Source organism: Varanus komodoensis, unplaced genomic scaffold (assembly GCF_004798865.1).
Source record: "Varanus komodoensis strain SLA01 unplaced genomic scaffold, ASM479886v1 scaffold19, whole genome shotgun sequence".
NCBI lineage: Eukaryota > Metazoa > Chordata > Lepidosauria > Squamata > Varanidae > Varanus > Varanus komodoensis.
In genome coordinates, this window is record NW_025335550.1 from 10,226,892 (window position 1) to 10,254,409 (window position 27,518).

The 27,518-nt window shown below is 47.1% G+C and overlaps 2 protein-coding genes across 8 annotated transcripts in view; one reads left to right on the plus strand and one right to left on the minus strand.

Moving 5' to 3' along the window:
- Positions 1 to 10,271, plus strand: part of GINS2 (GINS complex subunit 2) — a 10,610-nt gene extending 339 nt beyond the window's left edge. The window contains exons 2-6 of one of the 2 annotated variants that reach the window (XR_006414501.1): positions 625 to 739; positions 1,456 to 1,555; positions 2,926 to 3,052; positions 4,766 to 5,340; positions 6,036 to 10,271. Coding sequence is in view for 1 of the 2 variants with exons in the window: in XM_044427853.1 (XP_044283788.1) it covers positions 625 to 739; positions 1,456 to 1,555; positions 2,926 to 3,052; positions 4,766 to 4,891 (468 nt within the window). In the remaining variant the exon portion in view is untranslated. Of the gene's footprint in view, positions 1 to 624; positions 740 to 1,455; positions 1,556 to 2,925; positions 3,053 to 4,765 lie in introns of both variants that reach the window. The other variant, XM_044427853.1, reaches the window with a different exon arrangement.
- Positions 10,046 to 27,518, minus strand: part of GSE1 (Gse1 coiled-coil protein) — a 197,711-nt gene continuing 180,238 nt past the window's right edge. For all 6 annotated transcript variants that reach the window (XM_044427847.1, XM_044427848.1, XM_044427851.1 and 3 more), the window contains 9 exons: positions 26,855 to 27,182; positions 24,271 to 24,863; positions 21,981 to 22,093; positions 21,120 to 21,390; positions 20,247 to 20,354; positions 19,009 to 19,383; positions 17,289 to 17,582; positions 11,223 to 11,326; positions 10,046 to 11,030 (listed from right to left, as the gene is read on the minus strand). In XM_044427847.1, coding sequence (XP_044283782.1) covers positions 10,896 to 11,030; positions 11,223 to 11,326; positions 17,289 to 17,582; positions 19,009 to 19,383; positions 20,247 to 20,354; positions 21,120 to 21,390; positions 21,981 to 22,093; positions 24,271 to 24,863; positions 26,855 to 27,182 — 2,321 coding nt within the window. In that variant the 3' untranslated portion in view covers positions 10,046 to 10,895. The remainder of the gene's footprint in view (positions 11,031 to 11,222; positions 11,327 to 17,288; positions 17,583 to 19,008; positions 19,384 to 20,246; positions 20,355 to 21,119; positions 21,391 to 21,980; positions 22,094 to 24,270; positions 24,864 to 26,854; positions 27,183 to 27,518) is intronic.

The window sequence follows — 27,518 nt, forward strand, 5'->3', positions numbered from 1 at the left end:
CGTCCCGCTGTCGGCCGCCCGCCTCCGCGCGGCCGGGGAGGCCGCGGCGACCGACCGGCCGGCCGGCCGCTCGCCCCCGGCGGGGCCTGGGCAGGGACGCAGAACCCTCCCCGCGGGTGGGAGACCCGCCGAGAGCGGAGGCCCCGCGGCTGAGCCTGCCGGGCCCTCGGGCGGTCGGGGCAGTGGCCGAGCGAGGTGCTCTCGCCCCTGGACCGAGGGGAGCCCCGGGTCGGCCTGGCTGGGTTGCCTCTTGGGGCGGAGCTCGTTGCCCGCCGGAAACACGGTTCATCGGGCTGGAGAGCAAAACTCGCCCCAGCCCCGTTGTGGAGGCCCCGCACGTGCCGTCGCCTAGAGCTGCCCGCCTCGGATAAAGCGTTTAGTGGGACAAAAAGCCGTGTCGGGTGTTCAGCCCTCGAGCGCTCTTTGTCGGACAAGGCGGTTAAAATAGACGGGAGTGAGAACCGGGGCAGGATAGAAAAGCTTTTAATACATTAAAAAAAAAAAAACAAATATTATGGCGTTGTATGCCAGTCGTTTGGGGAGTCTTTGTGGCTGGGGAGTGGCATTAACATACTACAGATAATTAAAACAGCTTTCCATATTTCTTGTGAATTTCTCCCTTAGGGGGACTTGGGTCCCTTTAATCCTGGGCTGCCTGTGGAAGTACCTCTCTGGTTGGCGATCAACCTGAAACAGAGACAGAAGTGTCGACTGATACCTCCAGAATGGATGGATGTAGGTAAGGAAGAGCCACTTCCAGTTTAATAAGGTGTTGGCTGTTGAATGGCCTCTGTTTGGCCTTTTAATTGTTAAAACTACCATTTTGCTGCTTTTTACCATTTTTTAACTGACTGCATCTATACATATGCATTGTTGTATTTCATTTGATTCTTTTCTAATTTTTAAGATAAGTGCTGATTTATGATACATCAAATGTTCTAATTCAAATGTCAGCTGGTGTGTTTCAGTATGATTTTAAATATTCGTATTCACAGCAGATCATGAGATATTTGTATTTACTCTCTGCTGCAGCTTTCCTAAATACATTTTTCTTTTCAAAAGTCTGTAGTAGCAATGGGTACACGGTCCTTTCATACTAAGTAGGACTCTGCCATGCTGGCTAGTTTGCGGCGGTGTTGTGCCCGTCTTTGGTGATGAATGTCTTCACTTTAGTAGAGGTACCTATTTACTTTAGGAGGCCAAGTCTGCAATCTTATACACACATATCTGGGAGTTAGCTCCCTTGGGGGAGAAGATGGCAACTTACAGTGCAGCCTCTACCTGCTGTTAGAAGTCAGTTGTGTTTTTATTCATTATTATGACTGTCTACTGAAACAGATACATGCTAATTACTTTCCTTATTGTTCTGGCTCTTTCATTAGAATGCTGACTTCCTTAAATGTAGTGTTCATTCTGCAGGATCAATATGCAAAATTTCTTTCTCTTACTTTCTAGAAAAGTTAGAGCAAATTCGAGATCAGGAACGCAAAGAAGACACTTTCACCCCAATGCCTAGTCCTTTCTACATGGAATTGACTAAGTTGCTGTTGAACTAGTGAGTAGGTTTCATAATGTAATACTACTGCTTTGCTCTCTGTGAAAAGGTATTTGATGGGCAAATTCTAATGCTGGCAGTATACAAAGGAATTAGGCAAAAAGTCATATTGGTCATAAGAAAAAAATAAAAATCCATTTCAGAATAATTCGTTTATTAGTCCAACTCAGAGGTCACCAAAATGTGGCTGCTTTTGCAGTCTCATAGTCAGATGAGGCGCTGCCTTACCTGGCATCAGCTCTAGCATCCTGCTTTTGGCAGTGACGGGAGGTAGCTTTGCAGCATTTCAGTCAGGAATTTTTCCTGCCCTTTCTGGAATGCCAGGCTCAAACCTGAGACCTGCAGAGTGTGTGCTGTACCACTGGAGTGCGTAAAGCACCTCTTCATCAGGTCTGACTCGATGGTGACAGCACAGAGTCTGTACAGTCGGCGTCTTGAAACTGGGGAGGAAACTGGGCCATGCCAGGGGACGCGATGGCCCTTGGCGTCACTGCCCATAAGACTGCTGGGAAGAAGGAACCGCATGCTGGGCCAGTGGAAGAACAAGGTGCAAGTGTATTAGGGCAGGCACCCCTAGTGCACTGCTGCTCCCATGTCCCAAGCCATCTGCAGGGACCTGCTGCTGCATCCACAAACTGCCATTTTTGACCCCTTCGTTTTTTCAATTTAAAAAAAAATGAAAGATTTAAGGGGGCCAGCTCGTCCTTCCTGCTGCTGCACCTGTTGTGGATTAGCTGGTGGCCAGCAGGCAGGGAAGTCACTTTCTTGCCCTCCTCAGTCTTCTCGCCACATGGATTTCTCCCCCTTCCCTCCTGTACTCCTGGTTTCTAGCTTCACTATCCCCTCACATCTTTCCTAGTCGTCTTCCTCTCCCACTCTAGCCATGCCCCCCTCCTTTTCTCCTCATCTGCTGGCTCACTATTTCTCCCTCACCATCTCTTTAATTTCTTGCTGTTTCTCTCCCCTGCCTGCTACAGTATTTAACCGTTGACTGACCCAACCCCATTATGGGACTGGCCACATCTTCCATGGGAGCCATGGCAGTTTCTCAAATCCCCAGATGTGCCTACATCCCCAAAAGGCTGGGGACCCTTGGTTTGGGGCGCTTATCTAATGTAAGTGTCTGCATCTCTTGGCATAGCGCTTTACTGACTTGTTCGCCTGGGCGGCGTATTTCGTAACAAAATCTTTCATAATGTAGACAGATTGTTTTAATGGCAAGTTCCTGTTGAGTAGTATGAGAAAATACCCATATGCCTGCGGCTTCTTTAGAAGCTGATCAATATCTTGAATGTGTCTGGGATTTGAACTTGTGAAGTGCCTCTCGGGTCCCTTATAGAAAGTTCTTACTAATCTCCCCTCTCTGTTAGTGCTGTGGATAATATTCCAAAGGCAGATGAAATCCGAACCTTGGTTAAAGATATATGGGACACACGGATAGCCAAACTCCGGTTGTCTGCGGACAGCTTTGTCAGACAGCAGGAAGCTCATGCCCGGGTAAGAGAAATCTATGATGCTTTCATAAGCCATGACAGCCAGTGTGGGGTAGTGGTTAAGAGCTTAACCCGAGTGATCTGGGTTCTAGTTCCCACATGCCTTGAAACCAACTGGGTGACTTTGGGCCAGTCACAGGCTCTCAGCCCAGCCTTCCTCACAGGGTTGTTGTTGTGGGGATAAGATTGAGAGCCGGAGGAGGTGAATGATCTACGATGCTATGAGTTTGTTATAAGAAAAATGTGGGCTGTACGTCTAATAAATTAAGTTTATTGATGAAGCTGGGAGAGTACTTTAGTGCATGTTTAAGCAGTTTGTTCTGTGAACCGTCAGAATTTCTATGGAAAATGTAAATGTTGCTTAGGCTCCTGTTTGTTTGTTTATTATTTCTTCATTTAAAGCATTTCTATCCTGTCCTTTGCATAGCCTCAGCTAATTCCTATTGGCACCGAATAGCTGCAGTGAGATTCAGAATTTTATTGTTGAATTGCAGTCGCCCTGGAAGTCCTTTGGACTGTCCGTGTGGCAAGGTGTCACACACCAGTGCTCACAGGTTTGCTTAGTTAGGGTTGCGTGATTGCTTGAAAGGGTGCTGTGCCGCTGTTGAACTGTGGCCTTCGCCAGCCCAGGAAGGGCATCTCCATGCCACTTGTATGCGCCATGAAGCGATTTTGCATTTGGATATGGGAGTGTGTTCAGGGAGAGGCCATCCGAAATTTGCAAGTTAGGGGTGCTTGCCAGAACAACGGCGATTTGATGTACCTGCGATTGTCTGGACCTGTCTGGTGCCACCAGATACAGTGGGCTACAATTCCTGCCATCTCTTACTAGCAAGGTCAGTGGTTTAGGGCAGTGATGGTGAACCTTTTAGAGACCGAGTGCCCAAACTGCAACCCAAAACCCACCTATTTATCGCAAAGTGCCAAGACTGCAATAAAACCTGAAAACTGAGGGTTTAGTATAGAAAAAACAATTCACAGCCAGTCCAAGGGAAAATACACACACACACACACACCCACACACCCACACACCCACACACACCCCCCCCCCCACCCCCCTTGGCAGCCCACCGACTGACCATGTGAAAGCTCGGACGAGTTGACTTGTGACGTCATCGCCTGGTGCCGCTACTCCTTTCCGAGCATGCGCATGGCCCCTATGCGCACTGTGATCACATGCTCGGCTGCTGGGGCAACTTGGCTTGCTTGCCGACAGGGACAGCTCTGCGTGCCTGCTGTGGCACATGTGCCATAGGTTCACCACCACTGGTCTAGGACCATTTTTATGTGGCTGGTATTAACATTAATATATTGAAGTCAAGGTGTGGCATTTTGATTCAGTACCACATTCTAAATTCTGTGAAAGAAAATCCTAAACTGGGTAAGCTTGATAAGAGTGGTATGTTTGCTGTAGTCCTATTTTGAAGATTTGTCAAATGCTGTGGACAAAGTTTGGCAAGTCAGCGGACGGTTCTTTTCACCCCGGTTACCAGAAATGCCATCTGAGTCATCTCTGAGTCGTTGGTCGACCAGGCATTAATGTTGCCAAGCTCCTCCCTCGCAGACACATGAGCTAGAATCTTGCTGGCTTAAAGAAAGAGAATCTTATGATTCTGAGGCGCCTCTCGGGTAACCAGATTCTATTATTTTTTTGTACACTTTTGCAATTCTTATGAATCTTGTCATTTTGTAATGTCTGTTCCTTGTCTCTCATAAGCTGGATAATCTGACGCTGATGGAGATCAACACCACCGGTGCTTTCCTTACTCAAGCATTAGATCACATGTACAAGCTCCGAACCAGTCTCCAGCCCGGAGAGAATGCCCAATCCCAGGACTTTTGAAGGCAGCAATCTTCCATGAAATGTGTTCCTGGCAGCCTGCCGATTCCCGAGTCTTAAGCAAGCACACATGTGATACTATTTGGCAAATTATTCAAAGCGAAAACTCTGCATCATGACCGAGTCAGTGTAACATCATTCTGGATAGCCTGAACTAGTTGGAAGCTAATGGAACGTTGAGGCTGCGGCGTTCTAGCCAGCCCAGTCTGCCATCGTTGCAAAACGGTGTGACCTCAGCAGTGGAGGTGCATGTTACCTTCCCCCAACAAATAGATGCTCTTCGCCAACAACACTCCAGCGTCCCGACGTGTGGCTGCCCTTCCAGACGAATTGGCCGTAGCTTTTGCTTCTGGGCTGGATTTTATTCTCCCTCCAGGAGGAGGAAGCACATTGGTTCCGGCACCTAAGGATCCAGTTGCATGGCACTCCTCTGGGCCTACCTGGGGAGTGAGGTGTGTATTCCAGTCCCTCTTTCCGACAGGACCCAGAGCTTCCACCATGATATCGCTGATTGCAGTCTTTGTCTGTCAGCTGTCCTCCGAGATAAAGGGTTTTCTCTGGTTGCCTTGACAGCAGCTACTGAAGTGCACTGCTTTTGTGTAAGAGTGTCTGCTAAGAGGGGGAGACAATGGGGCTGCAAGACAAGGCACATCACTTGGTCTGGTTTGTGTTCTTTTTATCCCTGCTGTGAAGGGTCGCCTTTAATTTGCTGGAGACTCCCTGCAGTTACAGCTGGTTTCCACGGGCATTCAGTGCTTGATCTGGTTTCCACTGGCCATTAGTCACACAGCAAATGTTGCTGAGTATCTGGCTTATCGCCTTCCTTAGAAGCCACTTGAGCGGAGGAGAATACTAGGATTGTGGCCTAAATGCGGCTACATGAAGACTCGTTCGTGGGACAGGTTGGCCTAGGCAGCGGTGGGTGCGTTCTGCAGTAGTCCTCTGACCTCTTGCCTCTCTGTGGGGTGTTTCGGATAAGGAAGTTCAAATGTTTGAACTGCGCAGACTGCGCTTGTGTACATGTTAGTGAAAGGTTCACCAGAAACTGAATCGCTTGATCTTTTATCATGAAGAGTTCTGGTGCAAATTCCATCTGTTTTTCTTATTAACCTTAGTGAGCTTTTCTTTTGTTCTATTTTATTTGCAGTGTTATGTGACATTCCAAGAATGAACCTTTGCCTACAAGCACATTTTTAATATTGCATCATGAAGTTGTTAAAGATGGGGCAAGAGTTTGCTTATAGCGGACTAGCATGTTCTCTCCAAACACACCACTTAAACCTGGTTTTATTATGCTCCCAGAGCGGTTTACAGTACCAGTCGTAGTCTTCAAATAGTCAGAATCAAAATGCATTATATATTTTATTCAGGTGTTATAGTCATACACTGCCATAGTGTCTAATAATTTGCTGTCTACTATCCCTTGCATCTTTTTCCATGCTACTTAAAGTTTATTTGTGATACTTGTCAGCGTTTTGGAAATTATGTCATTGCTTAACTTTAGCCATTCTAGCTTCTAGTAAGTTTCTAGTTTATTCATTGCAGGAAAAGTCATGACCTACCTTATTGGTCTGGTTGTAAGGTTAGCTATAAGGTGTTTATAGGGTGTAAATGCCATATAAAGCTGGATGAAGCTGCTAGTGCTGCAGGATTTGATCTTTTTCTTCCAAAGGTGCCTTTAAATGTGGTTAGTGTTGCTGTTTTTAATTTCCACAGAGTCAGTGTAACTTTTTCACCATTGGGGTTGGGAAAATAATCCTTTGTCATGATTTAGGAACAGTTTATTTTTGGATGTTGTCAGAAATTACAGCAATATATTCATAAATACCTAATTACTACATTCAACAAATAATATATTACATTACATTTAGTTCAAACAAGTACACTTAAAACAGGTTAAATTTGTCTCACAGCATCTAAACTGCCCCAGCAGGCTGGGCTTTATCCTCCTGCTCTCCCCTCCTGCTCTGTTGCTGGAGAAATTTCGCATTAGAACAAGACGTCAGCATGGTCCTGGGGTCAAGGGAGAGCAAATGTTTGAGAATTTAAGCAGTGGGCCAGGGCCAGGTAGTTTCTACATGGGTTATGGGAGCAGAATACATTGCCTTCCATTGTTAAAGTTAGAAAAGGAGAGAACTCTTTGAAAGATGGGTTTCTCCGTGGTAGGGTCTTGTGATTTCTTAATGGTCCATTTTTAGCCTCCGCATTTATGATTTTGCATTATATGAGGAAAAGGAATATTTCAAATAATGGGTACTTTCACTGAATGGGAAATTGATGCTGACCCGGCATCTTGTGTACCCTTGTCTGAGGCTGGATTAGAATCCAACTGAGTTTGACAAAGCGCACACTCAGTTTTCACGACTGTTATCCATCTATAAGGAGATCAAGCCAGTCGGCTCTCGCGCGTGCCCTTAAACAGCACACGTTGTCAGGCCTGCAAATGCTGAAGTGATGTGGTGCCAATGCCTTCCCACAGAATGTAGCCTGCGTTTCGCTCAGTTGAGAGAAACTGCACTCAGTGCAGTTGTATTCAGAAACGTGGGTGCAGTGGCCTCCCTTGGGAATGCCCGTGTTTGCTCCTGCCCACTCTCTCATCGGTTAAACTAGGAAGCAAAAGGTACGGTCCGTTCTGATGTGAAAGACACTGCAACTTCTGGATGAACTTGCTGTGAAGATAGCAGCCCATATGCCCCTCGTCTAACACCCAATTTGGATAGTGTCGAAGTAGGGAAGAAAATAGAAAATTAATCTAGTTAGAAATTTATTAATAGAGCCATTAATTTTCAGCTCATCTTTTTTCTCAGACGCCTAAAGGTAGTGGAACTTCCTGCATCACTACTACAAATATGTATTGCATTCCCACATGGCTAGCAACTGTAAATGTGTTCCAGAAGTGTTTTCTGGCCAAAACTGAAACCTGAATAGCAACGAACATTAATGCTGTGGTCCTATAATACTTTTCAGCTGATGTTAAGTTTAAGGTATAGTTTTGCATTTTCCTTTTTTGGCAAACTCTAGTTATGGAATAAAATGGCAGCCATGATAAACAGGTAGAGGTTTCTTTTTCCTGGTGAAGGCAAATGGGTGAGCCTAACAGTATTGACAGGAAAAAATAATAAATGACTTTTGCTCTTTCCTGCTATTTTTCTCTCATGCTCCATTAGAGCCGATTGTCTCAGTATATCAAGGAAGGATATGCAGAACACTATTACAGAAGCTGTCAGGCATGGCTGGCTGAAGGAGCACCTGGTAATTGAAAGAGAAACTCACACATGCATGCTCTTTGTATCTAGGAACAAGGCTTTTTAACTTGGGGACCAAATTTGCTCTTGAGTGTACCTGCTTATAACAGATATACTTTCTTTTGGAGGGTGGTCAGGGCTTTGGTATTCATAAAAGTTGCATAGAAAATGGAATTATGGCAGGTCTAGCTTTCTCAAAGGGTGAAGAACCTGCACCAGCTGGATCTTCTAAGAGATTAAAGGGCATAGAAGCATTGCTGTCCCTTGCAGCTGATCACCGAGTATGGTAAGAACGTAAGAACTTGCTTTTCATTCTAGGTGTTCAGCAAAATAGTTTTTCTATAGCAACAACCAACATCGCACATCAGCAAGTAAAATCTCAGAGTACAAAAAAAGGATAAAAATAGCCCAGTGACTGCAGACGGCAAGTTCCAGGGTTGTGGTATTTGTCTTTTCGAAGTATTGTGCTTTTGCCATACTTTTGTCAGCAAGAACTGGTTGGTGGTGAATGGAAGAGTTAAGGCTGGGAAAGCCATTCTGAACTTGCTTGTGGGAACTGAACCTCACTTTTCGTGTATGGGCCACTCAGCAAATACAAAAAGTCCGGGCCTGTAACATTTTGTGACTGACACTCTTAAGATACTTACAAAGTTATTTTAAGAGACAGGGACTCCTCTTTACATGTATTGCTTTGTCACACTTCACACAGCGGAGAAGGCAGCCTCGACAGACAACTGGAGCTTGGAGTTTTCTTACTGCAAACTTCCAGACCGAATATCAGTTGCCGCATGGATATCTTATCTGTCTTGCCCTGCAATAATGCCTTTTTCTGTTGATGTTATAGTTAATAGTGATAATTAATGAAGTGTGGAAAAGAATAGCAAAATTATGGCCAAGATGTTTTGCTGGAGAAAGGAGTTTCATTTCAAATTTGAACAGGCACTATTTAGGTAAGGAAAAAATGCCAGTGCACATCGGCTCTTGTTGACCGGTCAAAGGGGTCGGATTTACGGCAGTGGCTGAGAGAGCCAGGATAGGATAGACCTTAAAAGTCATGTAAGGGCCGTGGGCATTGAGGATCCATGACTTTTGAATCAAGAACGATGGGCTGTTGCTTGGATACAGACAGTGCCGAGACCCTCCTCACAGCGGACGGTGAAACCAGATCCTTTGTTTCAGCGATGGAACTACAGGGCTGCAGGTACGAATCGCATGATTGTGAGGGCAGGTCGGTTGCCTGTTGTGCTGTTTGCAACATGGGTGTCAATCGGGTGCTGCATGCAGCCAGTCCACACTGTTGCGTTTACTCGTACGCTTCGGTTCACTGGTGAATGGAATCGCAACATACCACTCTGTGTGTGTTTGTGTGAGTGAGAAGCAGTTTGGAGACAGCTAGTTTGAGGCACACTTCACAAGATTTTCCTTTCTTTGCATAAGCTTTTTTTTTTTTTTTTGTAGTTTTTGGACTGAACTTTTTTTCTTTGGAAACCTCACAGAGTTGATGCTGCTGTGATTTCAGTCAGTGTTGGTGAACTGAGCAAGTACTGGATGTTGACTGCGAGGATTGTAATTTAGTCCCTAAATCGTGGTCTCCTCAGATTGCAACCCTGGATTCTCAATAGCAGCTGGTCATGTGACATTCAGTATTTCAAGTACTTGAAGAAATGTAAGGTAGGGAGCAGGAGAAAGGGGAAGTGCCTGGTTTTATAGTAAGAGAATTCACTGTACCACCAACCAGGTGCTACACATTGCAAAATACTTAGAAGTGATAGCACGTGCCCCAGTGGAAAGCTTTTTCTTTAAAATTTTTTTTTTAAACACTTCAATATTTTTTCATGTCCTGACCAGCAGCAGTACAAACACTAAAAGCAAGCTACCGTTTTGCCAAAAAAAAAAAAAAAGCAGAAACATATTGAAAATGGCAAGCTTTTTATAACAATAATTAAAGTAATAAAACATACAAAACATTTTAAATATATACACAGTACAAGGCTGAAGCACCTTTTTTCAACTCTTTAATTGCAAAATCTTTGTATGAAAATTCTACCCACTGGGGTACATAATCTGTGTGTATTGTATGTATATCACTGTTCTGTACATCCTCCCCTTCCCAGTAATAAAACGGTACCTTCAGTTTATTTATTCACTTTTATTTTTCAAGTGAAGTGCATGTCCAGCAAAAAGCTGATTGATGCATGGGAAGTCAAGTTTGGAAGCTGCATTTTCTTCTGCTGGGTCTGTTACTCTGCAGGCGATTATTTTTGTATCCAAAATATCCAGTTCATTCTAACAGAAGCAGATGTGTACCTGGCATCCTCATGGATTGCAAAACTGTGTGTTTCAGAACAAATAAAATGTACAGATCCAAACAACATCAACTGAATTCATATGGCAACAAAAAAGGAGCATTATGTATGGAGATAATCCCCGCCCCTTCAGCGGGAGGCGAACATTAGTGTCATTGGTGGACTCTCTGGATTAAAAACAAGATTAAAAAAAAGAGGAAGCAGAAGGAAAATAACCCTTTCAAAATTAACTGAACCAGTGTTCAAGCGGGCTACTTGCAGAGTGTAGAAAGACGGTTGCATCTTTTCAAGAGATGGTTTTGGATTTTCCTGGATCCCACATTCCTTTGCTCCATGCATGGCACATTCTCTTTTATTTTTAAGCTTCAAACCTCCCAGTGAAAAATATTAAATATTCCAGGTAATAAAATAGATTATTATTTCTATACTATATGTTCGGCCTAGTGCAAGGGAGTGTCACCTGGGATACCCCTTGAAGTAACTCCTAGACCACTGCATTGCAGGCAATGCAAGGCACTTTCTCAAGTGATCTAGCTCGGCCTGAAGTCGTTCCCTTTCAGAGACAATCTTCTGCTTCTGGTTCCTCAGTTCCTGCACGGGAAGAGAAAAGACGTTTCAGGCAGTGCAATCCGGGGTGCAGGCAGTGTCTCGGGAGCAGCGCGAAGGCCTGGAGCACCAGGCGCCACTCTGGGCCCCGGGCCCCCTTCCTCGGGTAGCCGGCCAGGTGGCCCTGGCTTCAGGTTGGCGGCCCTGCCGGGCGTGCCGGCGCAGGCCCCGACTCACCGTCATGGTGTGCGACAGCTGCTCCGCAGTCAGGCTGAGGCTGTAGTGCTGGGCCTCCAAGCGTCTGCACTGGGTCTGCAGGACGTGCCGCTCCAGGTTTTGCTCTGCAATGAAATTCAGACTGGTAAGTCGCCTGAGCGAGCCGGCGGTCGTCTCTGAAGCAAGAGCACGCAGGAGACGCGTCCGTGGCATCGAGGGGGTGGCATCCTCCATTTTAAATCTCAGTGCTTTGCCTTCGTGCTGAGTCCGCACAGTTGAGAAACTACATCTGAACATTCAGAAATGAACAGATGGCCTTTACAGCTAAATTCCTAGTTCTTTCCAGCAGCGAAAAGATGCTCAACATAAGTTTTTTTTTTCTTCCTACAATAAATATGATTTTCCAAAATCAGCTTTTCCTGGATTTTGTTTACTAAGTACTTATCAAAGTTGCTATCAAGGGACTAATTTCATGAATATGAATTTTCATGTACAAGCAGGGCTTGTGATACATCACTGCAGAGGAAAGTGCTCCAGTTGAGGGTTTTCACCGCGTCATCACTCCCTAGTTTTCTGCCCCCCATTCCGTGCCCGGTGAGCATGCTCAGTCCTCCCTGTGCTGTTCATTAAATGTTTCTAAAGATTTTATGTTTCTGCAAACCTCAGTTCTCCCTAAGCATATCATTCTTCCCTGCTTGTTAGTGTATATGATGGCACCATCTTCCAAAAGCCATTCAAAATTACTCCTTTCATGGGAGAGAAACAGCTAGCTTGTTACTGAGTTGCAGTCCAGTGGAAGTGAGAGCCCCTTTCGGGAGGTGATTATTTTTCCTTATTCTAGTTTTTGCCCCTCTGGCTGGAGTGTTTTGGAGAAAGAAGGCTGGAAAGGCACTGAGGCAGCTTGGATCCTGGCCACCCGCCCCCCAGCTGAAGTGCCAGCTTTTCTCCTCTAAGGCTGCATTCCTGAACTTGGGGAGCAGGCACCCCAGTTCCTCCTGGGTTGGCTGTGTGGGGAAAGGCGGGTTGGAGCTCCAGTGTCAGCGCACTGGCTTTGACCTCTAATCTAGGCATCTGAAAAGGCCCCTGTGGCTACTAAGATGCTGTCTATGGGCCACAGGATTGCTCTCCTGGGGCAACCAAAAAAACAGGACAGTACAAAATAATAAAACAAGGGATACAAAAATGAAGGCACTGCAATTAAACGACCATCATACTAAAAAACAATTGACATGAGCTAAAAATCCAGCACAAAGTAAGTTCATAAGACCAAAAAAAAACAAGATGAATGGGAACAGCAGGGTCCCTTCTGTGGCTATGTCATTTTCTCAGCGAAGACCGTTCTTAATGAGGCTTTAAGGAGGCATGTAGAGTAAAGGGGTGCCCTGTTTGAACTTTACCTATCTGACCTCGAAGGGCATTCTGCAAGGTGGTGTGGACGCTAACAAGGCCGTACTTGTCCCCACCACCTCAGAAAGCCCGGTGATCAGCTAATGAACACTTCACGCATGAAGGGAGGAATAAGCGAGAGAGAAATTACCAATGCGATTCATTTACACTCATAGAAAACGCCTTACCAGCTCAAATTTACAAGCTGGTTAGAAGCTTTGCCCCGAATGCATCTCTGATTCCAGGCAGAAGTGCATCAGGCGAAAACAATGCTGCATATGAAAAACTTTTGGTCCTGCCTAAATTCCCAGGAATGTTTCAATCAAATAATATGTAATCATTCTTGAGGCTATGCAAAACAAAACTACATAACAATGCTTGGCACATTGACATTTTCTCTATACTGCGATAATTTGACCTACTAGAGTTTAAAATAAATTGCCCCAAGTGGATTTTAATTCTGTTTGCTGAAGGTTTTATTTATTTTTATTTTTTATTTATTTAGCGAGCTTCTATGCCGCCCCATTCGCCGAAGCCTCGGGGCAGCTCACAACAATAAATAAATACACAATTAACCATATAAAACAATATAATTGGAGACGTCCTGGCCAAAAATATAGTTATTTTAAATGAATTTTCTTTTGTTCCCTTGCTTGGAGCCTATTTTGGGGGATATAAAAGTACCCTAGTAACTGTTCCTATGGCTATTCTGGGGTACTTTGCGTTCCCAACATTTTCTGGTTTTAGGGCTGGAATGTATATTTTAGACTAGGCACTTTCTGACAATTCCCTACAAAGTGTAGGACTACTTCCGTGTAAATTATAATACAGAATATGAGCTGGGAGTGCCAGCACTCCCACATTGTGGGATGAGGTACAATCAGTTTCCTTCCTGCTTAGTTCTGAATTCAGTGTCTCTCCTACCTTTAGTTTTGAGGCTGCCTAAGAGACGTAACTATTTAGAGCTTTAAAGGTTAACCACTCTGAATTCAAACTGAAAACTTTCTGGTTCTGTGACCTCAGAAGCCAGTAATATTTATTAGAGATCTTAAGAGTAAGATTGTTTCATCAATACATAACCCCATGACATATGAAGGAGAGATTATCTCTTGACTGTGTTAATCTTAAAAGCACAGTATTATGAGGCAGCCTGAAATCTGTCCAGGCTTACTATCTTCTACCTAAGGATTGAAATCTGCTCCTTGAGAAATTAAAGGCAGTGAGAAATTCAAAGTAGTATAATTCTTTGAAAGGGAGGGAAAAACTAATGGTAGCAGCCTTACATCATAAAAGGTAGAGTTTATGGGAATACTTTACGGAATCTCTTTTGATGCTAATAACTCTGCCTTACAGGTTTCTAAAAGGCAATTTAAATCCTGTTCATAAGTATCTGAGAGAGATGTAATTAACTTGCAAGATATCAGAAATGTAAGATTTACTGCTGTGATAAAACTAGAGGGCATAATAGCAGCTGATGCTCAGGAAACGACTTAGCATTTGTGTCTTAAGCAGTGCAATGAGTAATGGGGGACAAGAGCTCAAGCAGTTAATGTGGAGCAATTTTGGTGCAAGAAATTTAAGGGAATAGTCACAGGTGGACCAATAATCTTAAGTTGCAGTCAGAAGAGGAGGAGAACTCTGGGAAAATAAAAAGGAAAAGCATCTCTGGACCATAATCCAAAGGTAGGCCAGGCCTCTGGGTCTAGACCAGGGATGGCGAACCTTTTAGAGACCGAGTGCCCAAACTGCAAGCCAAAACAGACCTAATTATCACAAAGTGCCAACACTAAAATAAAACCTGAAAACTAAGGTTTTAGTTTAGAAAAACAACTCACAGCCAAATCCAGCAAATATATATCTGCCCTTGGAAGTGCACTGACGGCCATGTGAAAGCTCAGGCGAGTTGTGACTAATGCATTACAGCTCGTGATGCCATCGTCTGGCGCCACTACTCCTTCCAGAGCATGCGCATGGCCCCTGTGCGCTTTTATCCGACGCTCAGCTCCTGGGGCGATGCTGGGGCGACTTGGCTCACATACCGACGGAGAGGGCACTACGTGAAAACTGCGGCACGTGTGCTATGGGTTCAGCACCACATCCTAAACCCTACCCTGGTGAACACCCCTAACCCTGACAGCCCCCGATAGGTAAAACGGTAAAATAGCATTGAAAAGAGGGCGATTTTGAAAAAGGCCTCCCTAAGTGGCTTTTTCTGCACTGCTCATCTTTTCTGCCTGTTCTAAACACGTTCCAACCATCAAAATCATGCCAGGACGCCTCGTTTTCCTAACACTAACCCTACCCTGGTGCACACCCCTAACCCTAAAAGAGGAGTAAAATACCATTGAAAACAGGGCAATTTTGAAAAAGCCCTCCCTGAGCGGCTTTTTCTGCACTGCTCATCTTTTCTGCCCATTCTAAACACGTTCCAAGCATCAAAATCATGCCAGGACACCTCGTTTTCCTAACCCTAACCCTACCCTGGTGCACACCCCTAACCCTAACAGGGGGGTAAAATATCATCAAAAATGGCAATTTTGAAAAAGCCCTCCCGGAGTGGCTTTTTCTGCACTTCTCATCTTTTCTGCCCCTTCTAAACACGTTCCAACCATCAAAATCATGCCAGGACACCTCGTTTTCCTAACCCTAACCCTACCCTGGTGCACACCCCTAACCCGAACAGGGGGGTAAAATACCATTGAAAACGGCAATTTTGAAAAAGCCCTCCCTGAGTGGCTTTTTCTGCACTGCTCATCTTTTCTGCCCCTTCTAAACACGTTCCAACCATCAAAATCATGCCAGGACACCTCGTTTTTCTAACCCTAACCCTACCCTGGTGCACACCCCTAACCCTAACAGGGGGGTAAAATATCATCAAAAATGGCAATTTTTAAAAAGCCCTCCCTGAGTGGCTTTTTCTGCACGGCTCATCTTTTCTGCCCCTTCTAAACACGTTCCAACCATCAAAATCATGCCAGGACACCTCGTTTTCCTAACCCTAACCCTACCCTGGTGCACACCCCTAACCCTTACAGCGGGGTAAAATACCATCAAAAATGGCAATTTTGAAAAAGCCCTCTCTGAGTGGCTTTTTCTGCACTGCTCATCTTTTCTGCCCCTTCTAAACACGTTCCAAGCATCAAAATCATGCCAGGACACCTCGTTTTCCTAACCCTAACCCTACCCTGGTGCACACCCCTAACCCTTACAGCGGGGTAAAATACCATCAAAAATGGCAATTTCGAAAAAGCCCTCCCTGAGTGGCTTTTTCTGCACTGCTCATCTTTTCTGCCCCTTCTAAACACGTTCCAAGCATCAAAATCGTGCCAGGACACCTCGTTTTCCTAACCCTAACCCTACCCTGGTGCACACCCCTAACCCTAACAGTGGGGTAAAATACCATTGAAAACAGGGCAATTTTGAAAAAACCCCCCCTGAGTGGCTTTTTCTGCACTGCTCATCTTTTCTGCCCCTTCTAAACACGTTCCAAGCATCAAAATCGTGCCAGGACACCTTGTTTTCCTAACCCTAACCCTACCCTGGTGCACACCCCTAACCCTAAAAGTGGGGTAAAATATCATTGAAAACAGGGCAATTTTGAAAAAACACCCCCTGAGTGGCTTTTTCTGCACTGCTCATCTTTTCTGCCCCTTCTAAACACGTTCCAAGCATCAAAATCATGCCAGGACACCTCGTTTTCCTAACCCTAACCCTACCCTGGTGCACACCCCTAACCATAACAGGGGGGTAAAATATCATCAAAAATGGCAATTTTGAAAAAGCCCTCCCTGAGTGGCTTTTTCTGCACTGCTCATCTTTTCTGCCCCTTCTAAACACGTTCCAAGCATCAAAATCATGCCAGGACACCTCGTTTTCCTAACCCTAACCCTACCCTGGTGCACACCCCTAACCCTAACAGGGGGGTAAAATATCATCAAAAATGGCAATTTTGAAAAAGCCCTCCGTGAGTGGCTTTTTCTGCACTGCTCATCTTTTCTGCCCGTTCTAAACACGTTCCAAGCATCAAAATCATGCCGGGACACCTCGTTTTCCTAACCCTAACCCTACCCTGGTGCACACCCCTAACAGGGGGGGTAAAATATCATCAAAAATGGCAATTTTGAAAAAGCCCTCCGTGAGTGGCTTTTTCTGCACTGCTCATCTTTTCTGCCCCTTCTAAACACGTTCCAAGCATCAAAATCATGCCAGGACACCTCGTTTTCCTAACCCTAACCCTACCCTGGTGCACACCCCTAACCCTAAGAGAGGATGAAAGTTTCAGTGAAAAGAGGGAGATTTTGACAAATTATTGAGAGGCTTAAACCAATGTAATAAAACCACCGAAGTATTATGAACGTACCGAAGCAGAGGCGGAGGATAAGCCCTCTGCAGATACGCCTTTGTGGGGAATGATTCATACCTGAAATGATTCCTCAAATTATGTAGTGTCTCTTGGTCATTTCACAGTTGCTTTTTGTCCGCTAGAAAGCTGGGTTGTGGCAAGAGTTTCACATATTTTAAATAACCTTCTCCCCATTCTGCACTGGGAAATTCTTATTATATTGACAAAGAATATTTATGCAAAGGCTTTGCATTCAAAACCAGAGCAAATGGATATGATGACCTGTCCCTTTCTTTTCTTTGCATTCTTGGAAAACAACTTCAGCCATTGTGAAGTTCTCCTGAATCGATGTAACTTACCTTCTATATGTTCCTGGTAAGCTTCAAAGATTGCTTCTATCCCATGCCATTTTGGTCTGCGGTGGTACTCCTCCTCCTCCTCCTGCTCCTCGTCTTCCTCCTCTTCCCCATTGTCTTCTTCGGAGTCAGAGATTTTGTCATGTTCTGGAGGAATAAACCCTTTATGCTGGGAATCTTTCTGGCCGTTCTGCTGAGGCAGAGACACCCAGCTTGAGGTCTGCAGTTCCGGAATGTTATAATGGATGGAGGCATCAACTTTATGGTTCTGCTCAGCTGAGTGTGCCATTGCATTACCTAGGAGCCAGCATGCAAGAGGTAAAACAGAAATAGGTAAAGCATCAGTAACACACACTCCTCCAACCCTTGGTTTGACTAACTGATGCTTCGGTGAATGGAGGGGTAAGGGATTCCCCACTGCTTATCCATCCAAGGTGTGCACCGGCCAACTCTATCTTGGATGAAAAAGGAGTTGTAAGCACAGCCCATGTATCCTGATAAGAACAGCTCGATAAAGCAGCTTAGATGCCAGAGAGCAGCCGGGAGAAGCAAAATCTCCATGAAGGAAGTGCTAGACACCAATAATCCATCTTTGCAATATGCACTAACATCTGTGCGCCCCCCCCCCGCGACATCCCCCAGCCATGCTCCAAGTACTGCACAGCAGGAAATGGGCTGCAAGGCTCCAATGATGGAGCCTTCATGAAATAATGGGGGGAACAAAGAATAATGGGGGAACCACTGAGGTGACGGAGGTGAGGGAATGATCAAGATGGCAGCACAGCCCGAAACAGGGGCTGCAGCCGGTCAAGCTCCAATCAGGCTGAAAAATATCCCAGAACTCTCAAAATGGAACGTCAGTGTTTTAACCATTTCCACTCAAGATACCTTAACTGAAAGCTGCGTCGGTAAGATCACTCATTCAACCTTCTCAAGTGATTTTTACTCTCTCTCTTACAGCCAGTCTGTGACAACATTTTATGGCCCATAACGATCACCCCCTTCAGGTAGTAAACCGGCTGCTCCTATTGGCTGCCTCTGTTTTTTAAGACATTTCCCAGTAATGGCTGTTACCGGCACACGGTAACAACTTCAATGCTGCAATTCTGGACTTAATGAGCTTTTCATGAAATGAGTGAATTTTCAGGTATGTTTCATGAAGTTATCATAACTACTACCACCTACTGAAAAATGTTCAGTCTGATCTAGGAATACAAGGGACGGATAGCACAGATATTAAACATCTGTAAAATATTTCGCAGGCACACGGTTTGTCCCTTAAATGAATGAGGTTGGAATTTAGAGCAGGCACACAGCTGATCCTGCTTTAACATAACGGTTATTCCTGAAAAAGGAAGAGCACGCCATTGTTCAAATGCACCCTGAATTGAACATGAATATGAATTGAATATATTCCAAGAAGCTTTACAGAAGCTTTTCTAAGCACTGAAAGGAGAGAGATTTCATTTGTATTCACAAATCGGATGAGCACATTTTTCAATCACAACTTTTGCCTGTTTAAAATGAAGTTTTTTGCTGTGTGCAAAATTTGCATATATAGAGAGCAAAAATCAAGTAGAAGCTGTGTCTTCCTTTGGGCATTCAAACTTAAACCTGAACCGACCTTTAAAACTGTACCAACATTTCAGAGTCCTGAATTTTCCTTCTCAACGCGACATGCGGCAAGCGCCTGCCTCCGTTTTGCTGCCTGCATTTTCATTACCTTTGTGTTTCTGCAGGGCTTTCTGTGTGGACTGCAGCACAGACTCATGGAATTGGTGTGCAAACTCCTCGGCTAGAAAGGGCTCCCATGGCTTGTTCTTCCCGTTCATGCTGTGTGACAGAGGCACAGGGATGTCCTTCGGCAAAGGGCCTCGGACGTAGTTGAGGATGCTCAGGCTTTTTTTGGCCGTGAGCCCGTCACTCAACCTGGGCTTCTCAACGGAGACAGAAATAGGCTCCTTGGCTCTTAGAAATTCGTGCGGCTTCAGCTGTTCTATTCTGCAGGGCTCAGCTGTCTTCGGAGTGTCTGGCAGAGAAGCAGCAGCAGTGCTGACTGGTTTATCTGAATCCACAGCAGTTTGCTGTATTTGTGGCTCTTGGGGAAAAAACAGATAACAGTGTCACTCTGAGCAACTTCTGTTCTACACAGTTGTTCTTCTGGAAGTAAATTCCCTTTGTCAAGAGATGCATGGCTAAAGACAGAAGTTTGGAAAAATAAATTAATTTCTGTTTAGTACTCTGTGAAAGTGATCTGGAATTTGTCGACATAAGGAAGTATGAATGAAATATCACATAACGGAGTTGGACAAGACATCTTCTTGTATAATCATAACACACACTTCCAAAAGATATCTTAAAATGAGTTTGTGATGTGCAAATTTGAACTCATATGCAGCTGCTGTATTACCCTTGACTGCTATGCTCCAAGAATTACCCGCCTGGTTTGAGGAAGTGTGCTAATGGGTGGCTGTATGTGGCACCAAAACCATGTGCACTATATTGTGAGGTAGGCACAGTTACAGAAAACATCCTTCCGTGTTTGTGGTTTCTGACACTCGCCTGTTTTTGAGGGCTATTGAAGAAGCAGCTGGAGATGAGACACAAGTGGCATTGTTCCTTTCAACCTTCTGCAAAGTCTGCAATCCATCGTACATTTAACTAAGCGTAGGGCCCGCTAAAATCAGTGGGACTCCTGAGTACATGCGCACAGGCACATTCTGCAGAGCCATTTCTAAGACGTTTACTTTCTGCTCTGCTCTGGCAGACCAACAGGAACACACTTCCATCTGCATGTGATATTCAAATAGTATTTCCCTGAACTCAGCCTGTCCCTTTTACATGAGCGAAGAGCCACAGATAGAGGACGATCAAGCCCACAAGGACATCTTTCAGCCAGGGAGTCCCAAGCAGGACCACCAATCCTTGGCTGCCACAGAGTTGTCATTCCCAACTGCTTACCAGCTTGAACGATACTGGGACTGTCCCGCGGGGAGTTTTTCACTGGCAGCGCTGTGGAGGCACTTTTTTGTTTCATGGCATGGAACATCTCCACCAGCTTCTCTTTATCTGCAGGATGGAAAGCAGAGAGAGAAACATCTTTTTTCTCAGTAGCCGAATGAGAAGAGGCAGGTCTAATATACAGCCTAGGAGAGCAGCGCTCTCATTACTACTTTAGTGAAAAAATAAAAATAAAACTCTGCCACTCTGCATATACACTGCACCTTTTAAAAGTTATCCGACCAGTTAACACATGCCATCTGTCTTGGCAAGGAGGATAGTAATGTCACCTCCACACCTGCAGTCGAAGAAGCTAAAGCTGAGAGGGGTATTTGCCTCAGTGCATGGTTAAAATGAGATCTGCATGAGACATGTACCAGTTTGCGGTTGATACTCTTCATCATGGCGCTACACCAAGCTGCACCCTCCCTTCTGGGCAATACAGGACGCAATAAGAAGATGAAAGCAGCGGTCGGGTCAGGTTATGAATACCACGCTTCCGTGAATAATTTGCTAGACCTAATGTGGACGGGTTGTGCAAGCTGAGGTTTTCTTTCAGAAGGCAGGTGGGCCTACAATCCCGTTTCTTATGGGCTCTTACATACCCTGCATGACCCTTGCATATGATTCTGTGCAGATGTGAATTTAGGTGGGGATATTCCACAGGAAAGGCACCCATCAGACCATAAACTAGAGATGGTCAGGTTCGAGAGATGCAGAACTAGTATGTTCCTTCAGGACTTATGAATCTTGGTGAAATCTCACTTCCCGATTGTTACTTAGTCCAAGAGGAGTCTACTTGTTTTCCCCCTGTCCGAGGGCCCTGATAGGTACCTTTCCTTTTCTCAGCAGTGATGTGAGTTAAATTGAAGGCGGTGAGGAACTTCTTTTTCTCCTCAAAGTTGGGACTGTTGTTCATGTCATCGGGGCTGTAACGCGTTGAAAGCACGCAGCGTGGAGAGGGGGTCTGGCGTTTATTCTGGACCACTGGTGGGGACGGACTCCGCTCTCGCAACATCCTCCTCCTTTTCCTCCGCTTCTGAGTCAGCAGCTCTTCCTTCTGCTGTTGGGTGGTCAGTCCAAAGAGCTGCAAGAACTCCAGTTTCTGGAAGGGCATAATAGCGAGAGAACGTTCATCAGCACGTTTCTTTGGCCGAAGTGAACATGGAAGCACTGGATGATGCAATCAGATGCACAGGCCTGCTCAGGGAAGGCAATCACTCATGGAACTTTTACGCAAATGCAAACCCTTCAGTTACACAGGAGCAGAGATGCATCGATGTCCACCCAAGAGTCTGACAATATTCAGCTGCCAAAGGTATGCGGAATATTCTTACGCTGAACCAGTTCAAGCAGGACTGAGCACCGTGTGGAAGAACTCAGGTTTGTGAGGCTACTGCCCAATCTGTCTGGAACAAATTTCTTCTCTTTGGCATTTTGCAGGCTAACCATTTTCTAATCAAGCACATTCTCTTGAAGAGGCAGTGCGCACCGTCACGTTTGCACTGAAGATCTGATCCTGTCTTGGAGTGATGAGCCAGCCCACAGGTGGCGGCACAGAGGAAGATCCGTCCCGAACGGCATCCCTGGCAGGATGCTTCTGATCAGTCACTCCTGGCACCCATCTGTGGAGGTTCTGAACAAGCCCCTGCACGAGACCCCAAACGCTCTGGCTTTCTATGAGACGGAGCTTACCTCAGAGGAGGTGTCCAGCTTGAGGGGCGGCTGCTCTGCAACGCATCGCAGATGGACTCGTACTTCCTCTTCGTCGCTCTCGTCGTAGGAGTCATCCAGATCATAATAGTAACCTGCATGTCCAAGGCAGAACAGCAGCCATGACACACGTGGGTAGCAGAAACCCTCTGACTGAGTGCTGTCAAGGCACAGTACGCTCGTTTAGCTCCTCTGCAGCTAAGAAGCGAGATACACCCTGTGGCGGAACACGCTTTGCTCTGGAGCAACGGCCAGGGCTGTTTACGTCCCACTGCGCTGTTCTCAGCAGCTGCTGAATGCACGGCCATCGCCGTTCTCAGAAGAGCGCAGGCAGGAGCCAGAAAACGCACCGGCGAGGGCAATGGTATGCGTCCCCTGGGCAGGAAGGAGACTCCCTGCCACAGAGACGCCTCTGGAAAGGATCGGCTCAGACTAACTCGGGTTTGTATTGGTTTTGCCTGAGGGATGCTCCAAGCCTGCAAGAGAGAAATTATGCAAACGAGGGTCGGACCGGATTAGAAGAGAATAATGCACATGAAACGCCAGCTGCTGGGCCCGCCGTACGAGTGAGGTCGGCAGAGGCGTCTTGGGATGTGCGACGACACTGCTCTGTTTGTCAGAAGGCAAGGTTGCGACTCTACTTGTGCTTAGGCTCTCCTGTGGCGGCAGGCGCCGTCACCTCGCACGCGTGCGTGTGTGTGTGTGTGAGCCAGCCAGGCACACCAGCGTGCCAGGCTGCTCATGACTGGCTGGTGCGGAACAAGCTGACATGGCAGACACCTGGACTCGGTCCTTTCGCAACGTCCCTTTTTATGGTGGGAGCACCTGTGCCCAGCAGGGACGGGTCCTCTCACTCTCCCGCACATGCCTGAACCGCACGGGAGACCTCGCTCACGCTCCCTGTAGGACAGCAACGAGCCACGCTGCCAGCGCACCGCGTTCGGTTCATGCGGCAGATGGAAGCAGACACGCGCGAGGCAAGAAGACGAACGTGGAGGGCGGCTGTGGCAGCACATGGCAGAAGTCCTGCCCTCTCCCTACCCGGATTCCCTCACTCCCAGCCAAGTGTTTTGACTTGCTCCCTTTTGCTATTTTAACTCTGGCTGCGCATTCCAGAGGAATATGTAAAGCTGCTTTATTAGTCGCAGTTCATCATGTATTAATGGGCCTGTCCTGGAGGCAGGACCTGCTGAGCGGCTTGGCTCGGGTGTTCAAGGTGGTCTGCAGACGCAGTGGGGAGAGGGAGCTGCTTGCTGCACTGCAAAGTCAATTAGCTCCTCAAGAGGTGCGTGACTCCTTAGCTACCAAGGCAGTGGCAAAGCCCAAAAGTCTGCTTTCCCCTTAGTTTATGCCCCTACCAGGCATTGTAAAGTCAACTGCAGCCCTGGGCACATCCGACAGATTGCCCAGCAAAGAAGGGTTCATGCAGGGCAAGGGAACAGATTTTCCTGCTCCTGGAAATTACAGAGCCATCCAGCGACCACTCAGGAAAGCGGTGCCCTTCGATCCGACCACGGTGGAGCCCTGCCTACATAGGCGAGAAGAGCCATTCAGGACTTGCTCCTCGAGATGCCTCCATGGGAAGGAGGATCCAGCTGGGTGCTTTTTCCAGCCACTGTGAAATGGAATCCAAACGGAAGTGCGCTGCCTGAAGGGTTCCCGCGTGCGCGGCGCTCTAGCGGCACGGTCCTTGCAGCACAGAGATGCTGGGCCGGAAGCGCTAGGCACCGCTGTCAAGCTGCCTTCAGCCCCACACAGGCAATAAAGAGCCAGTGCAATGGGGGACCGAGCCCACTCTGAGATCTCTGCATGTCCACTGAAAAAGCCCTGAAGTTTCCAAAGCTGCACTGCTTCAAAACATAAAAGGGTTCTTTAAAACACCACAAACGAAGCAGATGCACGAAGTTATGTGAGGCTAATGAAGGGGAGCTACTCCCTCTGTTGCCTTGTCCAAGGAAGGGTATCAGGTCTTCAGGAAGGGCAGGCTTGTTCTTACACAAGTGCCTCAGCACAAAGCAAGCCATGAAACACGACTTCAAGTGAACCCACATGCTTGACTGAAACGTCATTTCCTGAAGGGAAGCAAGAAAAGCCTGGACACTGATGGTTCTAAGCACTGGGCATGGTTTTCAGGAAGACACATCGCTTAGAAATGAGCTCTTCCTACATTTGAGGAAGCAGCACAACCCAGCAGAAATTAAACATACCCTTTCATTCTCAAGAACATAGGGCGCTACGGTGATGGAAATACTGCAGCCCCTTCAACACTGACCTTTCTCCTGGGCTTCTCTCCGCCTTTTTTCCTCCAGGTCCAGTTTGCTGACAAGCTTGCGGTGTTGCTGCAAGAATTCATCGTAAACATACATGGGATCCTGGCCCCTGGGCAAGGGAGGTCTGTAAGGAGACCCAGGCTTGTTGCTCGTGGCATCCACAAACTGCCCAGTCTGTGAGAGAGACGCCCTCTGCTGGTTCAGAATGCTCTGTGTGGATTTCTCCAGTTCTGCTAAGAAGGGTCCATGGGAAAAGCCCCCATGCTCTGTTCCCCCAGCTTCTCTGACTGGCTGGTACTTGTCCAGGGCTTCTCTCTTCCTGGCCCCTTCCTCGAGTTTCTCCGGACAGAATACCCGCTCCACTTTCACGAGGGGAATGGCTTGCCGGCTGGGTTCATACTGGCTGGCGTGGCTTTGGAGAGGGTGGCTGTCTGGTATCCTTCGGGGTTCAGTGGTGGTGTCCATCAAGGAGACAGGGTTCCAGAGCGATGTGGGCACAGGGTGGTGCTGCGCCTTGGGGGAAATGAGTGGAGGGGGCCCTCCAAAATGCGGTGGTTGGTCTCGGCTAGTTGCTTCAGGGCGGCTTGGTCCCAATCTGCAAGAGGGAGGGGATGCACAAGAATAAGCATGGTGCACCAAGAGCGGCCCTAACGGTAAGTTGCTCCTTGCTGCTACCGAAGGACCATCTATGTCTCGCGGCTGGGAAAGTCACGGGACTGGAGGACACCTCTGCCATGGCAGGTGTGCAGCGCTCAACAACGTGTTCTGGACACACGTCCGACCCCATGGCGAAAAAACAGACCTAGCCAAGTTTCTGGCTTTGTCTGTGGCAGTCTGGGGTTGGAGTGACACCTAGTGCTTTTCAGGCAAAATGCAGCGGAAAAGAGAAGGCTCCGTCCTCGATGCACCTGCCGATCGCCAACGCTCTTGTGGGTCTGCACAGCAACTGCTTTGTAATGTGGTTTACCATCGCTTGCACCCATACATGCCCTCCCGCCCCTTGAGATCAGCGGGAGAGGCCCTTCCCCGGAAACCGTCCGTGAAAGATATTAGGAGGGTGAGTACCCGGAGGAGGGCTTTCTCTGCGGTGGCACCCAATCTATGGAATGCGCTCCCCAGAGAGGTCCGCCTGGCGCCGTCATTATTTGTTTTTCAGCGCCAGGCTAAGACCTTTTTATTTAAAACTTATTTTAGTTGTTAAATTATTTGAATTAATAGGATTTTAAATTTTTAGCCGAGAATGCACCGGGGGTTTTTAAACCATTTTTTTTAATTTGTTGTATTGTTATTATTTAGGTATTTATGTATCCTTTGCGAGCTGCCCCGAGGCTTTGTTGCGATGGGGGCGGCATAGAAATGTTTTAAATAAATAAATAAACAAACAAACAAACAAACAGCCCAAAACAGGCAGCGACCTTCTCAGGCCAACCAGAAGCTTCACTGCTAAGAGCTGGGCCTTTCATCTGTAAAATGTGCTCCTTTAAGGAGAGGCAGGATGTTTCCTTCCTTTTGATTTCGCTACGTCTCATAGCCTCGCCTGGCTTCATGTGGGTATATCGCCATCCAAAATTATTCGGATTCACTAGTAAATCCACGGGTCCATGTGAGCGCCGTTTGGTTAGTAAGGCTGTTGGCAGCCCCTAGAAATCCAGCAAGACTCAAGAAGGCGGCACTCATGAAACGTTAAGATCGCTGCTTCCAGTCACACGCACAAACTGACTGTTAGGGGGACGTGGTTCTCAGTAAATGACGTCCGAACAGCCTAATGGATTCTAAAGGTAGCTGCCTTTTCTGGTTAACCAAACCTGAATACTTCAGGTCACTAGTTAAAAGCTTCTTGCCATGTATTTGAGATAAATTATTTACCTGAGATGCAAACCTCTGGGCAGGTGCTTAGCTATTCATAATGTGGGTCACGTGCTGGTAAAATCCGATCTCTCCGGATTAGGACTGGGCATAATTGGCAGATTTTGTTGTAATGATCCCAGCACCTGAAGCCAACGTTCTGCCATGCTGACCACAAAATGCAGCATATCCATTACTGATTACTGTGACTGCACTGCAGAATATGGTTGGAGCACCGGGAAGACCTCGCCTGGTGCCCCGACAGTCATCTTGCTCCCGGCCAAATGGGCAATAAGGCTTTAAAGGCCAACCTTGGACTCTTTCACCTCCTCCTGGACCACATGTTAAAAGCCGGGAAGTGCCAGCGCCGGCACTGCTGTACCCCATTCAGCGCTACGTCTCCAAGGCCCAGTCCCGGCTCCCTCCCATCTGCCAAAGATGGCACCAATTAGTGACAACCGTCTCAGGGACACCTGGCCACCGCCAGTTGGACGGCGGCCACCGTGCTCATTCTGCCCAGGCTTCCAGGCAGCTGTCGGATGGCATTAGCTCAGGCCCGCTGCAATTCAGATTGCGTGCAGCCAGAGGAAGATGCTGAGCCTCATTTATCCTTCCGAGGTGGCTTCCCCCCAGTGGCAGGCGGGCTGCTCCCTCGCAAGCAAAGCGGCCGCCTCCGCCGGGGCACCTTCTGGTCCGCTCGGGGAGACCGGTGCGGTCCGGCCGCCGAGAGGCGAGCCTTACCGGGGGTTCTCTGGTCGGTGCTCCACGTCCATCTGGCCGGGGGGGCGCCCAATGTCCAAATGCTGCTCCAGCACTTGCTGTCGGAACTCCGACACCTGGGACTGGCGGTCCTCCTTCTCCTGCCGCAGCCGCCGCTGCCGCGCCAGCCACTTCTCTTCCTCATTGGTGCGCTGGATGAGGAGGGCCGTGGCTGTGCTGCTTCCAGGCAGGGGGAAGATGCTGTGGTTGGAAATTAAGTTGGGCACTGGATGGTGCGAGGCAGATGACTGGTGCAAAGGATGCTGGACTGGCTTGGGGGTCTGGAGAGCAGAAGAATCCTTGGACTTCTCTGTGAAGAAGAAAAAGAGATGCAAACGCTCACACGCAAAACAGGCTTTGGCATTCGGTGAGGCTCGGGATGCCGCTGACTGCTCAAAGCATCTCTGTCCAGTCTGAAGGCAGCACCAGGAAAACTGGGGGCTATATCACTTATGCCGTGCCTGTGCTGGACAAAAAAGGAGTCTAACTCAGGGGGAAACAGTGTCACACAGATCTTGTGGGGAACGTACATGCTCTAGAACGGGGACTTGCTTGGCCGCACGAATCTGTTCCCTAACCCTAAACATGAACATCTGCTAAACAAAGCTATGATTTAATGCTTCATGCAATATGAAGAGGTCGCTCT